Below are 15,024 nucleotides of genomic sequence, written 5' to 3'. Positions count from 1 at the left end.
GGAATCGAACCCGCGACCTAGAGCCCTAAAGGCAGGCACTACCTTCCAAGCTAAGTATACCTACTTTCAAGATGAGTTGAGGGATTTACGGGGATAAAACAGTTAGGTATTTTATTATTTTCTAAGTCACACAGTATGCACACAATTTGTTTCTAAGTCACCCAGTATGTATTTGAGATGCATCGTTGGATGAGGAAATACTTTACACGTGTCATAGTATTATTAGATTAATTACTTATTGTGTCATCCTGTAATACCTATCTCCAGCCTGGTATCACACCGGTCTAGCATGCAGGAGGTCCGGGTTCGACTACCGGGTTGTCAAGAATACTGAAAGTAACGTGAAATATCTACCTACTTAACTACCATTCAATAGCGCCTCCAGCCTGGTATCACACCGGTCTAGCATGCAGGAGGTCCGGGTTCGACTACCGGGTTGTCAAGAATACTGAAAGTAACGTGAAATAGGTATCTATCTACTTAACTACCATTCAATAGCGCATGGCGCTTCAAAAATATGCCTAACCGAACATAGCCATATGTAGGAATAGGTTTAGTAATCCAATGCAATAGCGCATGGCGCTTCAAAAATATGCCTAACCGAACATAGCCATAAGTAGGAATAGGTTTAGGAATCCAATGAATAGATCAATAGCGCATGGCGCTTCAAAAATATGCCTAACCGAACATAGCCATAAGTAGGAATAGGTTTAGGAATCCAATGAATAGATTTTTTTTCGAATCCAACGAATCCGGATTCGATGGATTCAAGTACTTATTCGGATTCGATGGATTCAAGTACTTATTCGGATTCGATGGATTCAAGTACTTATCCGGATTCGATGGATTCAAGTACTTATTCGGATTCGATGGATTCAAGTACTTATCCGGATTCGATGGATTCAAGTACTTATTCGGATTCGATGGATTCAAGTACTTATCCGGATTCGATGGATTCAAGTACTTATTCGGATTCGATGGATTCAAGTACTTATCCGGATTCGATGGATTCTTTTTTTGTTTTTTTTTTTTTTTTTTTTTTTTTTTTTTTTTTTTTTTTTTTTTAAGAGGTTTGACAGAGGGAACTTTAACTGCTATGGTCTTATCGTCCCGAAATCGAGGAGAGAAGGAAGACAGGATAGGAGAAAGCCAGCCGTTCCGAGAACGAACATTATCCCATCAGGATAAAATCCGCCCCGGGCGGGAATCGAACCCGCGGCCTAGCGCTTACAAGGCAGACGCACTGCACTACCAACTAAGCTAACTAGGCTGGCCACAGATTTAATTTAATTCAAGCCAGAATGCTCGACATTCACTACACCAGAGTTGTGCAGGGCCGCTACACAGGCTTTGATTTCAAGATCAACTGTCTTCCTACAAGAGAACTTGTCCCAATATCTCCGTTTTATTATTAGATGTATGGCCTCCGACTATTTTATTTTCATTCTAACCTCCTAAATGAAAGGTGAGTAGGTGTCATTAGTAAGAAAAATAGAGAAAGTAGAACGTTAGCCCTTTTTGTTCGATATCTCGGTTAGGAAGCATTTTAGGGCATATATATAATATGTTCATATTCAATACAAGACGAACTCATGGATCTATGGTTTGAATATTCTAAAAAAAATTCCGACCACCGTGTATATGCAGATAGGTGGCAAAGTATAGAAAATATTGAATTCCCCCCAGTTGTGTGTGTGTGTGTGTGTGTGTGTGTGTGTGTGTGTGTGTGTGTGTGTGTGTGTGTGTGTGTGTGTGTGTGTGTGTGTGTGTGTGTGTGTGTGTGTGTGTGTGTGTGTGTGTGTGTGTGTGTGTGTGTGTGTGTGTGTGTGTGTGTGTGTGTGTGTGTGTGTGTGTGTGTGTGTGTGTGTGTGTGTGTGTGTGTGTGTGTGTGTGTGTGTGTGTGTGTGTGTGTGTGTGTGTGTGTGTGTGTGTGTGTGTGTGTGTGTGTGTGTGTGTGTGTGTGTGTGTGTGTGTGTGTGTGTGTGTGTGTGTGTGTGTTTTTCTTATTAGTAAGTACTTGCTCTCTTTAAAAAGTCAAGTCCTTTTTCACCCAAGTATAGGAGGTGAATATATTCCTTTCGGAAAACTAACCACTAGGAAATTGACCTTCAATCAGTTTCTATTAGAGCAGTGGTCAATTTTCCGAAAGGAAAAAACACCTACGGTATGTACTCGTACAAACATAATCTATTCTTTTAGAGTTCCGTTTTTTGTGCAACAGAACTCGTGTAAAACCGGCGTAATTTAAATATCACCTCGGTAGACTCCGAGTTGCATTGTTGAATGTTGATACTGATAGCTTCCCATCAGTTGATAAACATTGTGCTGTCAGTATAGACGGGAACATACATACATAGCTCTGATAACGCGGAACTTCTAGCATTGTATTTAGTGTTCAATATTTTCAATAATCTTTCTCCGAGTTGCATTGTTGAATGTTGATACTGATAGCTTCCCATCAGTTGATAAACATTGTGCTGTCAGTATAGACGGGAACATACATAGCTCTGATAACGCGGAACTTCTAGCATTGTATTTAGTGTTCAATATTTTCAATAATCTTGTCATTTGATTTCGACTATTCGTGTGTGTTTGTGAATTGTGTCTTCGAGGTGGGATACGTTTTTGAGTTGGTCATTATAGTTACCAACCTACCTATACCTTCCCTGGGTATCCACATAACCTACCCACCCCAGTTTAGCAAATAGGTAAGTACTAAGGAATTTTTTCAAGTATAGGTACTTGAAAACAAGTAGGTACTGGTTTAGTGAACTGTGGAATTCACCCAGAATAAAGGCCGTCGAAGGTCTTATTCCCAAGAATGCCTTTTCGGTCACAGTCTCAAACACTCAAAGCCATGCTCAGCGGTATGACAATAAAATGAGATTGTAGACCCCAGTCTTCTGTGGGAAGGTATGTATACGTACTTAATTTATTACCTAGGTAGGTATACAACTGGAGACAAACTGACAAGAAACGTCGACCCCGCTTGAGCGGGATTAAAGACGAAGTGAAAGAAGAAGAAGTAGGTATACAAGCCTTCACGTTTGCAAGCACATCCCTAAAACCCTACCTACAACATACCTAATACCTAGTACCTACTTACCTACCTTGTAGGTACCAGCATCATACATACAAATTATCTGCCTGCATTATTAGGTACCTGGGCAATTAAACATAACGAGACTGATTGGAATTACAATCACTCTCACTTTGAGATTTATATCAGGTTTGACCTTTACCTCAATCACTATTGTGATAAAGATGACGACTACGAATAATAAGAATGTGATAAGGACCTTTGTAACTTTTTTTCTCGGAGAGGAGGTAAGTTTTGAGGGCTTATTTCATTTGATTTCGACTATTCGTGTGTGTTTGTGAATTGTGTCTTCGAGGTGGGATACGTTTTTGAGTTGGTCATTATAGTTACCCATCTACCTATACCTTCCCTGGGTATCCACATTACCTACCCACCTCAGTTTAGCAAATAGGTAAGTACTAAGGAATTTTTTCAAGTACCTATAGGTACCTTCCCTGGGTATCCACATTACCTACCCACCTCAGTTTAGCAAATAGGTAAGTACTAAGGAATTTTTTCAAACAAGTAGGTACTGGTTTAGTGAACTTTACTGTGGAATTCACCCAGAATAAAGGCCGTCGAAGGTCCTATTCCCAAGAATGCCTTTTCGGACATAGTCTCAAACACTCAAAGCCATGCTCAGCGGTAAAAGATAAGGTATGACAATAAAATGAGATTGTAGACCCCAGTCTTCTGTGGGAAGGTATGTATACCTACGTACTTCATTTATTACCTAGGTAGGTATACAAGTTTTTACGTTTGCAAGCACGTCCCTGGTTTAGCCTACTAAAACCCTACCTACAACGTACCTAATACCTAGTACCTACCTACGTTGTAGGTACCAGCATCATACATACAAATTATCTGCCTGCATTATTAGGTACCTGGGCAATTAAACATAACGAGACTGATTGGAATTACAATCACTCTCACTTTGAGATTTATATCAGGTTTGACCTTTACCTCAATCACTATTGTGATAAAGATGACGACTACGAATAATAAGAATGTGATAAGGACCTTTGTAACTTTTTTTCTCGGAGAGGAGGTAAGTTTTGAGGGCTTATCGTCTCAAAAGCGACAAGAGGAGGAAGATAAAATAGAACAGAGCCTGCCGTTCTGAGAACGAACATTTTCCGATCAGGATAAAATCGGCCTCAGGAAGGAATTGAACCCGCGGCCAAGCGCTTAGAAGGCAGACGCGCTAACAACCAAGCTAACTAGTCTGGCATAGGCAGGGCGAACTTTATCCCAAACAGATAAGGTTCTCCTGGGGCGAAAATTGAACCCCCGGCCTAGCGCTTACAAAGCAGGCGCGCTACTTGAATAATAAAAATGTGATAAGGACCTTTGTAACTTTTTTCTCGGAGAGGAGGTAACTTTTGAGAGCTTATCGTCTCCAAAGCGACAAGAGGAGGAAGATAAAATAGAACAAAGCCTGCCGTTCTGAGAACGAACATTTTCCGATCAGGATAAAATCCGCCTCGGGAAGGAATTGAACCCGCGGCCAAGCGCTTACAAGGCAGACGCGCTAACAACCAAGCTAACTAGTCTAGCATAGGCGGGGTGAACTTTATCCCATACAGATAAGGTTCTCCTGGGGTGAAAATTGAACCCCCGGCCTAGCGCTTACAAAGCAGGCGCGCTACTCTCCGAGCTAACTAGGTTGACTTCCAACGTCCCTGATTGTGATAAGAATGACGATTATTTCAAAACATACCTACATCATCCTACAACCTACATGGTAAGGTGGTTGGCTAACCATCCCATCCCATTATCATGTAGATAGTGTATGTCATACTATGATAGTACTCTCCGAGCTAACTAGGTTGACTTCCAACGTCCCTGATTGTGATAAGAATGACGATTATTTCAAAACATACCTACATCATCCTACATGGTAAGGTGGTTGGCTAACCATCCTATTATCATGTAGATAGTGTATGTCATACTATGATAGTGTATACTCGTATAGTGTAGGTATGTCATACACTAGGTATAGCTATCATTGTCAACAACACTATTGAAAATAATGGTTATTGCTTCACCATTAGGCCACTAATCAATCAGAGGGACTCCGATAGGTATACTTACAGTAGGTAGGTACCTACTTGTAATACATCCTGGTCTGTAGTAAAAAATCTGATCTGATAGAAAATCTGACGGGTTTTGAAAGTCATCGGATCAAGCCTTTATTGTAGACAAAAAGCCCCTTTGAAACTTAGAAACTGTGGGGGGCAAACGGCAAACAGCCTCAAAGGATGGGTTGAGCTTATATACGAATCTACGAAGCCTTTGATTTACATTCAAAAAGTTCAAAGAGTTATGACGTCAGATTTCACGTCAAAATGCGCAGAAACGCTTGCGCACAAACAAAGGAAGCGGAGGTAATGAATTCTGACGTCATCGCGCCTACGGGAGCGTATGCCGTGACGTCAAAGTTCACGATTTACCGGTATTTTTTAAATCGATTTATCTCGGGATCTAGGCTACGGGAGCGTATGCCGTGACGTCAAACTTCACGATTTACCGGTATTTTTTAAATCGATTTATCTCGGGATCTAGACCGTGACGTCAAAGTTCACGATTTACCGGTATTTTTTAAATCGATTTATCTCGGTATCTAGAAGTCGTAGAAGAAAAAGAAAAAAAGTCCGTTGGTCCTCATTTTTCCTGCTCTATGACTTTAAAACACCACCCAAGTAAGCACAACTGATCTATTGAGTATTTCAATCGAGTAGCGACCGGTGGTGGCATTACCAAAGTAAAAATAAGATTTATTGAATTTATACTCATAGAAAGAGTAAAAGACGAGTTATGCTGTGATATGCACAAGAATTGAAAAGAGACTGCTTATAGCAATAAATACATTTTGCTCTCGTTTCTTGGGATGGGGCACCTGTTGTTGATTTATCCGCACATTTTCGACACCTTATGAAGAGACTCTCAGCTTCAGAACAAAAAAAATCTCCCTCCTCTTTTCTATTGTCCGAGTCTCCCGGGAATCAAACCCAAGACCACTATAAATACTCCTCTCCTCTATTCCCCCAGGTATAGGTCCAGATGGTCACATAGCATTCAACGAGCCAGGATCTTCCCTCGCCTCTAGAACTCGACTGAAGACTCTAGCCCAGGAAACTTTAGAGGCCAATGCGAGGTTCTTTGATAATGACATTAAGAAAGTACCGAAGGAGGCGCTAACCGTTGGGGTCGGGACTGTCATGGACGCTCAGGAGGTGAGGATATGTTACGGGTTCGTAGATTTCTATGATAGTGTATAGTGTAGGTATGTCATACACTATAGCTATCATTGTCAACAACACTATTGAAAATAATGGTTATTGCTTCACCATTAGGCCACTAATCAATCAGACTAATCAGAGGGGCTCCGATAGGTATACTTACAGTAGGTAGGTACCTACTTGTCATACATCTTGGTCTGTAGTAAAAAATCTGATCTGATTATCTGATAGAAAATCTGACGGGTTTTGAAAGTCATCGGATCAAGCCTTTATTGTAGACAAAAAGCTCCTTTGAAACTTAGGTGTGGGGGCAAACAGCCTCAAAGGATGGGTTGAGCTTATATTAGAAGCCTTTAATTTACGTTCATCCGAAAGCGAACAGAGAAGGAGGACAGGAAAGGAGAATAAAGTTCGCCTCGGGTGGGAATCGAACCCACAACCTAGGGCTTACAAGACAGACTAGCTCTGATCTGATCGAAATAGGTATCTGAACATGTGTGTGGCTGGCATAGTTTGCTAGCTTACTAAAGCAAATTTTTACAGATTTTCTTTTCTTCTTTTTCAGCGCCTTTAAATCCGAATTTCTCAGAACTTCCTCCCCCTCCCACCTACAGCTCCTACTAAAATTCTATTCTAATATCCCTTCCCTCCACCATCTTCTATCATGAGACTGATAATCCTGGACGATGTTAGTAATGTTGCCGAATGGTCAGCGCGATATGTCCTCAAGAAAATCACCGACTTCAAGCCAGGTCCGGACAACTATTTCGTACTCGGGTTACCCACAGGTAAATCATAGCAACTAGTGCATCAGTCCAAATGGACTGAGGTCAATCCAAAATCATAGTACAAAATCTGTTTTGAACGGCACGACCACAAAATCTAAACCAAATTCGTACAGGGATACATTTGGAAAGCGCTCGCTGTCCACATATGGTTGACTCCCTCTTGAATCAATCAACGAATCCGCGAAATGGCCTTACAGTCTGAAACAAATCCCCACAGTTCAAATAGCCTTGAAAACAGCGATGATCACCTCGTTTAACGCAACTTATGCGCTGATTGACGTATGTAAATATTGTAAACTTAACAATGTTTTCGTGACGTAGGTAGGTGAAGTTAGTAAATTGTTGAGTGCAATCAGGACCATTGATGTTATTATAATGGTATTCATAGCTGTTTATTTTTACAGGTGGAACTCCGCTAGGCATGTACAAGAAGCTCATAGAATATCATCAGCAAGGCAAGATCTCGTTCAAATATGTCAAAACATTCAACATGGATGAGTATGTAGGTGAGTAATACCTATAGAGAGAAGAGTACTTAAAGCGTCCATCAGGTACAAAAAGCCATCTCAAAGCCATACTCAAAAAGATAGAGCTGAAATTATCGAAGTAAAAGATCCAAATCAGAAATTCCTTCCTCTGCAAGACATCCATTAGAAACACCTAACGAAAAAGCTACTGAAGATCGCCCAGATCTTCGAACTCAGTTAGGAACCAGCTTAACTCCATACAGAAACAGCCCACTCTTAAGGCTTAGAGCCCAAATAGACCTAAAAGTTGGGTTAAGTTTATACGAATCTTATGAATCTTGTTCTAAACTATCTATTCATCTAAAGAGTTTAAAGTTAAAGTACTTCAATCTAGGTACTTTTAGTTTTCAAATCATTTTTATTGGTCCAATTACGATTAATATAATTATTATATTTATTTTAAGAACCTACCCGCCTATCTGACAAGTTGGCCATTTCTGTTATCTTTAAATTGTCTGATAACTACGAGCCGCAAGTTCAGGCAAAATTTGATCCTGGACCCACCCAACTCTTTAAGTAATAAACCCATCATATAAAACCGAATAAGTTTAAAACTTGGTATAAAAAACTCACGTTAAGTTTTAATCTCAGTGTTACGAGCTTGTTAATCCTCTGAATTTATCTCCTATCATTCAAAATGCACCAGTTTTCCCCATAATCTTGTATCTTTGGATTGAGAAGCATACAGAAGTGGAGAATATCATCAGCAAGGCAAGATCTCGTTCAAATATGTCAAAACATTCAACATGGATGAGTATGTAGGTGAGTAATACCTATAGAGAAGAGTACTTAAAGCGCCCATCAGGTACAAAAAGCCATCCCAAAGCCACACTCCAAAAGATAGAGCTGAAATTATCGAAGAAAAAGATCCAAATCAGAAATTCCTTCCTCTGCAAGACATCCATTAGAAACACCTAACGAAAAAGCTATTGAAGTATTGAAGATCGCCCAGATCTTCAAGCTCAGTTTAGGAACCAGCTTAACTCCATACAGAAACAGCTCACTCTGAGGCTTAGAGCCCAAATAGCCCTAAAAGTTGGGTTAAGTTTATACGAATCTTATGGATCTTGTTCTAATCTAAACTATCTATTCATCTAAAGAGTTTAAAGTTAAAGGGACCTCTGCGTTAAAATAGACCCGAAAACATTTCCTTTTTTCTGAAAATAAATCTGATGACTACCTACTCCTACCACGGCCCTGTTTTGATCTAATTTGCAGCACTACCCAGGGATCATCCAGAAAGCTACCACTACTACATGTGGCACAACTTAAACCGTCCTGGGAAAACTCCATCAGGACTCAAAAACCCCCGAGGAGCATCTTATGTACATCCCTGGTAAGTGAATGAACACCTTGACGTAGCCAGCTCCCTGCCTCTGTGGCCGAGTGGTCACTGACTCTCAACCTGGAGGGGCTGGGTTCGAATCTCGACCAGGGCCGAAATTTTCTGACCAAACTTTTCCGGCACAACTTCTTCTCTCACATTGACATTCAACCGGAGAATGTACATATATTGGATGGCAATGCTCCCGATCTACATGCAGAATGTGTGCAATATGAGAAAGACATCAAGGAAGCTGGTGGCATACATCTATTCGTAGGAGGTATGTTCTAAACCTACAAATAGGTACGTAAGTAGGTATAGGATAATATGTATACCTAGGAGCTTCCCGCGTTGGAAAATCAGGTAAGGAAAACCCACACATTTCTTCCTTTGAATAAAGAGCTTTAACAATCCAATTCCAACAAAATCAAACTCGTTGTAATGGGAGCTTCCCGCGTTGGAAAATCAGGTAAGGAAAACCCACACATTTCTTCCTTTGATTAAAGAACTTTAACAATAAGGTCTTTTTTTTTTCTTTTAAAGAGGTTTCACAGAGGGAACTGTAACTGCTATGGTCTTATCGTCCCGAAATCGAAGAGAGAAGGAAGACAGGATAGGAGAAAGCCAGGGGGAACTGTAACTGCTATGGTCTTATCGTCCCGAAATCGAAGAGAGAAGGAAGACAGGATAGGAGAAAGCCAGCCTCCGTAACTGTACTTTTTTAAGCGAATGCAAATATCAAGTTTTTTTTTAAAGAGGTTTGACAGAGGGAACTGTGACTGCTAGAGAAATCGAAGAGAGAAGGAAGACAGGATAGGAGAAAGCCAGCCGTTCCGAGAACGAACATTATCCCATCAGGATAAAACCCGCCCCGGGCGGGAATCGAACCCGCGGCCTAGCGCTTACAAGGCAGACGCACTACCAACTAAGCTAACTAGGCTGGCTACCTAAAGGACATGATCAACGCGGGAGTCCTAGGAAAAAGTAGACTTGCACACCGGAGGTCTCAGGTATGATTCCCAGCAGAGTGAAAGGTTTGGCGGCTATGTGCTTGGATTACGGGGTGCATTCAGCATCGTGAGGACGGACAATGGAGGAGTTGCAAATCCACATATGGTTGACTCCCTCTTGAATCAATCAACGAATCCGCGAAATGGCCTTACAGTCTGAAACAAATCCCCACAGTTCAAATAGCCTTGAAAACAGCGATGATCACCTCGTTTAACGCAACTTATGCGCTGATTGACGTATGTAAATATTGTAAACTTAACAATGTTTTCGTGACGTAGGTAGGTGAAGTTAGTAAATTGTTGAGTGCAATCAGGACCATTGATGTTATTATAATGGTATTCTCGTGTCAAAATTGAAGACAAAGTAAGATTTGGTCATTTGTGGCGGGTACCCCAAACCTCCCGGAAATTTATCAACCACGCAAAAAAAATGTATAACTTCAGTGAGCATTTATAATTTGGAGGGTAGCCCTGTAAGCTCTAGGTCGCAGGTTCGATTCCCGCCCGGTCCGGATTTTATCCTAAACAGATAAGGTTCGTTCTCGGAACGGCTGGCTTTCTACTATCCTCTCTCTTCGCTTTCAGAACGATAAGAGGCATACGCTTCAAGCTGTAAAAATATAACTATGTACCTACAATACACCTAGATTGTAAATAAATTAAATAAAGTAACTTTAAAATAAGTGATGTGATGTTCACATCAGATTTTTATTGGTTCTTGGTTCTCGTAATCTTTTTCAGCTTATCCTTTCTTTCAGTCATCCTTTGGTACTTAAGTAGCTTTAGGAGTTTAGGATTTGAGTAGCTTTAGGAGTTTAGGATTAGGATTTAAGTTTTAGTATTTAGCTATTTAGTCGAGTTCTGGATCTATGCAGTGCTGGGTGTCTTTTTATCATAAACAGATAAGGTTCGTTCTCGGAACGGCTGGCTTTCTACTATCCTCTCTCTTCGCTTTCAGAACGATAAGAAGCATACGCTTCAAGATGTAAAAATATAACTATGTACAATTGTACATACAATACACCTACATTGTAGGTACATAAATAAAATAAAGTAACTTTAAAATAAGTGATGTGATGTTCACATCAGATTTTTATTGGTTCTCGTAATCTTTTTCAGCTTATCCTTTCTTTCAGTCATTCTTTGGTACTAGAGTAGCTTTAGGAGTTTAGGATTAGGATTTAAGTTTTAGTATTTAGCTATTTAAGTATTTAGTCGAGTTCTGGATCTATGCAGTGCTGGGTGTCTGATCTACTCTCTGTTTTGTATCGCGATCTGTATGATCTTCGTAAATATTTACGCGATTTCTGAACCGGTGTACGATTTTCTTTGCGATATTTTTGTATTAGTAATTTTTGACTTTGAAAATTGACGTCAATTAGGTAATATTGCAAAATATTGAACTCATATTGTAAAATACCTAACGTACGAACTTTTTTTTAGTACTTCAATAGGTACTTTTAGTTTTCAAATCATTTTTATTGGTCCAATTACAATTAATATAATTATTATATTTATTTTAAGAACCTACCCACCCATCTGACAAGTTGGCCATTTCTGTTATCTTTAAATTGTCTGATAACTATACGAGCCGCAAGTTCAGGCAAAATTTGATCCTGGACCCACTAAACTCTTTAAGCTTTAAGTGATAAACCCATCATATAAAACCGAATAAGTATAAAACTTGGTATAAAAAACTCACGTTAAGTTTTAATCTCAGTGTTACGAGCTTGTTAATCCTCTGAATTTATCTCCTATCATTCAAAAATGCACCAGTTTTCCCCATAATCTTGTATCTTTTGGATTGAGAAGCATACAGAAGTGACACGATGACCAATTCCAACAAAATCAAACTCGTTGTAATGGGAGCTTCCCGCGTTGGAAAATCAGGTAAGGAAAACCCACACATTTCTTCCTTTGAATAAAGAGCTTTAACAATAAAACCTTTTGGGGTTTTTTCCCCCAAAACAAAATTAATTTTATTAAAAAAAAATTATAGGTTTTTTTTTTTTTTTTTTTTTTTTGAGGTTTGATAGAAGGAACTGTAACTGCCAAGGTCTTATCGTCCTGAAATCCAAGAGAGAAGGAAGACAGGATAGGAGAAAGCCAGCCGTTCCGAGAACGAACATACCATCAGGATAAAATCCGCCCCGGGCGGGAATAGAACCCGCGGCCTAGCGCTTACAAGGCAGACGCACTACCAACTAAGCTAACTAGGCTGACAATAAGGTCTTCAGTAACGGGGGTTTTACCCTATATTCTGTGACAACCTACTGCTCACATTAACTTCACCCAGCCTTCATAGGGCCGGAAAATGCCAGCAGTACCTACGCCATTACCCAGATGATGACCCATCCGATTATCTACCACACGCAGCATCGCTTAACTTCAGTGATCCATTGGAAACTGATAGCATGTTGAAATGCACCAGTGTCCATAGGACCTGAAAATATTATACCGCCACACCTTTGGGGCTCTTTTTTTGAGTTTCACCGTTTGCTGAACCACTAACCACCACAGTAGAAAGTAAAAGGCGATATCTCGTTATACGAGTAGGTAACTCAGAACTCCAGACTTAATCCAGGAATCTGCGACCTTTCTGTCAGTTTCATTTGTAAGTTTGTAACCTACGTAGATACCTAGATGATGAGACTATCTTGTCCCGGAGTGACAGTCCAGCTGACTTGACAATGGGACTTAATTTTGACATTTAGTATCAACAACAATGTGAACATTCGACAGGCAGAATGTCAATTTGAAATTCAAACCTAAATTTGAAATCCAGCTCGATTTTCATTATTTATCAGTAAATACTTTTAAAGTGAAATGAAACGGTTCGTTATTCTACATGATTGCGAAAGGAGAACTTTCACTCAAGATCATCTTTGTTTGTTTGTTGATTTGTTCTTTTACCCTTGTAAGTATGAACTTATACCCAATTATAACTTGACTTTTTAGTGTTTTTGTTGTAAAGGTAGGTACTCGTAATACATCTATAATTCTACACTCGGTATACGGTATACCTGTCTATCGAAATCTACTGAAGGACCCATTTTGGCAGAAAAATGTGGAATAAAACATAAAAGGACTTACAAAACATCCAGAAAACTTCTTCTCTCTTCTAAGGAAAATATCTACCCATACAAGTATCTATCATCAATAAATCAAGTTGGTAGCTACCTATACTTACAGCTTCCACAAGTATTCAGACACACAGATTGACTCGTTAACAGTAGTAACCAAAGTACCAAACCATGGAAATACAAATTAACTCGTAACCTAAACTAGATCACTCGTAACTTTAACAAAATACAAAGGTTACAGACATAAACGCTCATTAGACAATGTAGACTAAGCTTTCATTAACCCTTTCAGGTACATTTCCTTGTAGCCTTGCTTTCATTAACCCATTCAGGTACAGAGCATTTCCTTGTAGCCTTTTTTTAAAGACAGGATAGGAGAAAGCCAGCCGTTCCGAGAACGAACATTATCCCATCAGGATAAAATCCGCCCCGGGCGGGAATCGAACCCGAGATCACTACCTATAAAAACTCCTCTCCTCTCTTCCCCCCAGGTATAGGTCCTGATGGTCACATAGCATTCAACGAGCCAGGATCTTCCCTCGCCTCCAGAACTCGACTTAAGACTCTAGCTCAGGAAACTCTAGAGGCCAATGCCAGGTTCTTTGATAATGACATTAAGAAAGTACCGAAGGAGGCGCTAACTGTTGGGGTCGGAACTGTCATGGACGCTCAGGAGGTGAGGATATGTTACGGGTTCGTAGATTCGTACAAGCTCAGAAAGCCAGCCGTTCCGAGAACGAACATTATCCCATCAGGATAAAATCCGCCCCGGGCGGAAATTGAACCCGCGGCCCAGCGCTTACAAAGCAGACGCGCTACCAACTAGGCTGACTTCCTTGTTTCGTAGAATTCCTAGCTTTTGAAATGAACGATGTCAATACCAAGTCTTTCCGAGAACGAACATTATCCCATCAGGATAAAATCCGCCCCGGGCGGAAATTGAACCCGCGGCCTAGCGCTTACAAAGCAGACGCGCTACCAACTAGGCTGACTTCCTTTTGTTTCGTAGAATTCCTAGCTTTTGAAATGAACGATGTCAATACCAAGATTTAACTCGGCGACTTGTGGTAGTCTCTATCTCTTTTTTTATTCGACAAAATTTTCGATGGTCAGTTTTTGAGATATGACCAGGAATCGAGCTGAACACGATCAGGGGCGTGGGTTGAATCCCGGCCGAGGCATGGAATTTCATCACCATTTATTTGAGGATTTGACCACATATCACATATTATCTCATGGAGCTATACGCTCTAAGCTCTAAGGGTTAGGTGGTAGAGAAAGCCTCGCCTAGTGATTACCTACCACTCAAGTTACAGAAACTAGGTACAGCGTTTGAGCAAACTGCGCAAAATATCCCCCTAGTTCTAACGTGTTAAATGTTAATGAATAGAAAAAGTAAATGACAAGTAATATGGTAATCACAGAATGTGACCAGGAATCGAGCTGAACACGATCAGGGGCGTGGGTTGAATCCCGGCCGAGGCATGGAATTTCATCACCATTTATTTGAGGATTTAACCACATATCACTTATTATCTCATGGAGCTTTACGCTCTAAGGGTTAGGTGGTAGAGAAAGCCCGCGGCGCGGCTTCAACCTCGCCTAGTGGTTACCTACCACTCAACTTACAGAAACTATAGGTACAGCGTTTGAGCAAACTGCGCAAAATATCCCCCTAGTTCTAACGTGTTAAATGTTAATGAATATAGAAAAATTAAATGACAAGACAAGTAATATGGTAATCACAGAATCGTACAATTAAGGGAGTTTTAGTGGATAATATAAAACAAACGAAATAATTTATCAGCGGAACAAGTAAATCATGAGCTACAATAATATAAAATGGTCGGAACAGTAAGCAAAATGTTGTAAAAAATCAAGCGAAATGTAGGTATTGAAATAAAATCAGTAGCAATCCTACTGGTCAGTCGTAAATTACGCTGATTGGTTGATTTGGTTGCTTAAAAAGGT

At 40.2% G+C, this 15,024-nt stretch overlaps 1 protein-coding gene and 1 long non-coding RNA gene across 2 annotated transcripts in view; both read left to right on the top strand.

The window, feature by feature from the left end:
• Positions 1–3,351: 3,351 nt before the first annotated feature.
• Positions 3,352–15,024, top strand: part of LOC103514611 (glucosamine-6-phosphate isomerase-like) — a 26,192-nt gene continuing 14,519 nt past the window's right edge. Inside the window, exons 1-6 of the mRNA XM_026827536.1 lie at positions 3,352–3,491; positions 6,887–7,109; positions 7,514–7,615; positions 8,855–8,896; positions 9,100–9,240; positions 13,545–13,764. Of these exons, the coding sequence (XP_026683337.1) occupies positions 6,986–7,109; positions 7,514–7,615; positions 8,855–8,896; positions 9,100–9,240; positions 13,545–13,764 (629 nt within the window). The 5' untranslated portion in view covers positions 3,352–3,491; positions 6,887–6,985. The remainder of the gene's footprint in view (positions 3,492–6,886; positions 7,110–7,513; positions 7,616–8,854; positions 8,897–9,099; positions 9,241–13,544; positions 13,765–15,024) is intronic.
• LOC113469669 lies at positions 10,319–11,071 on the top strand. Its single transcript, XR_003393013.1, has 2 exons — positions 10,319–10,504; positions 10,878–11,071. It is a non-coding gene; the product is annotated as an uncharacterized LOC113469669 (long non-coding RNA).

This window comes from Diaphorina citri, unplaced genomic scaffold, assembly GCF_000475195.1.
Source record: "Diaphorina citri unplaced genomic scaffold, Diaci psyllid genome assembly version 1.1 scaffold1181, whole genome shotgun sequence".
In the NCBI taxonomy this organism is placed as follows: Eukaryota; Metazoa; Arthropoda; class Insecta; order Hemiptera; family Psyllidae; genus Diaphorina; species Diaphorina citri.
This window is presented reverse-complemented; position numbering and strand designations above follow the sequence as displayed.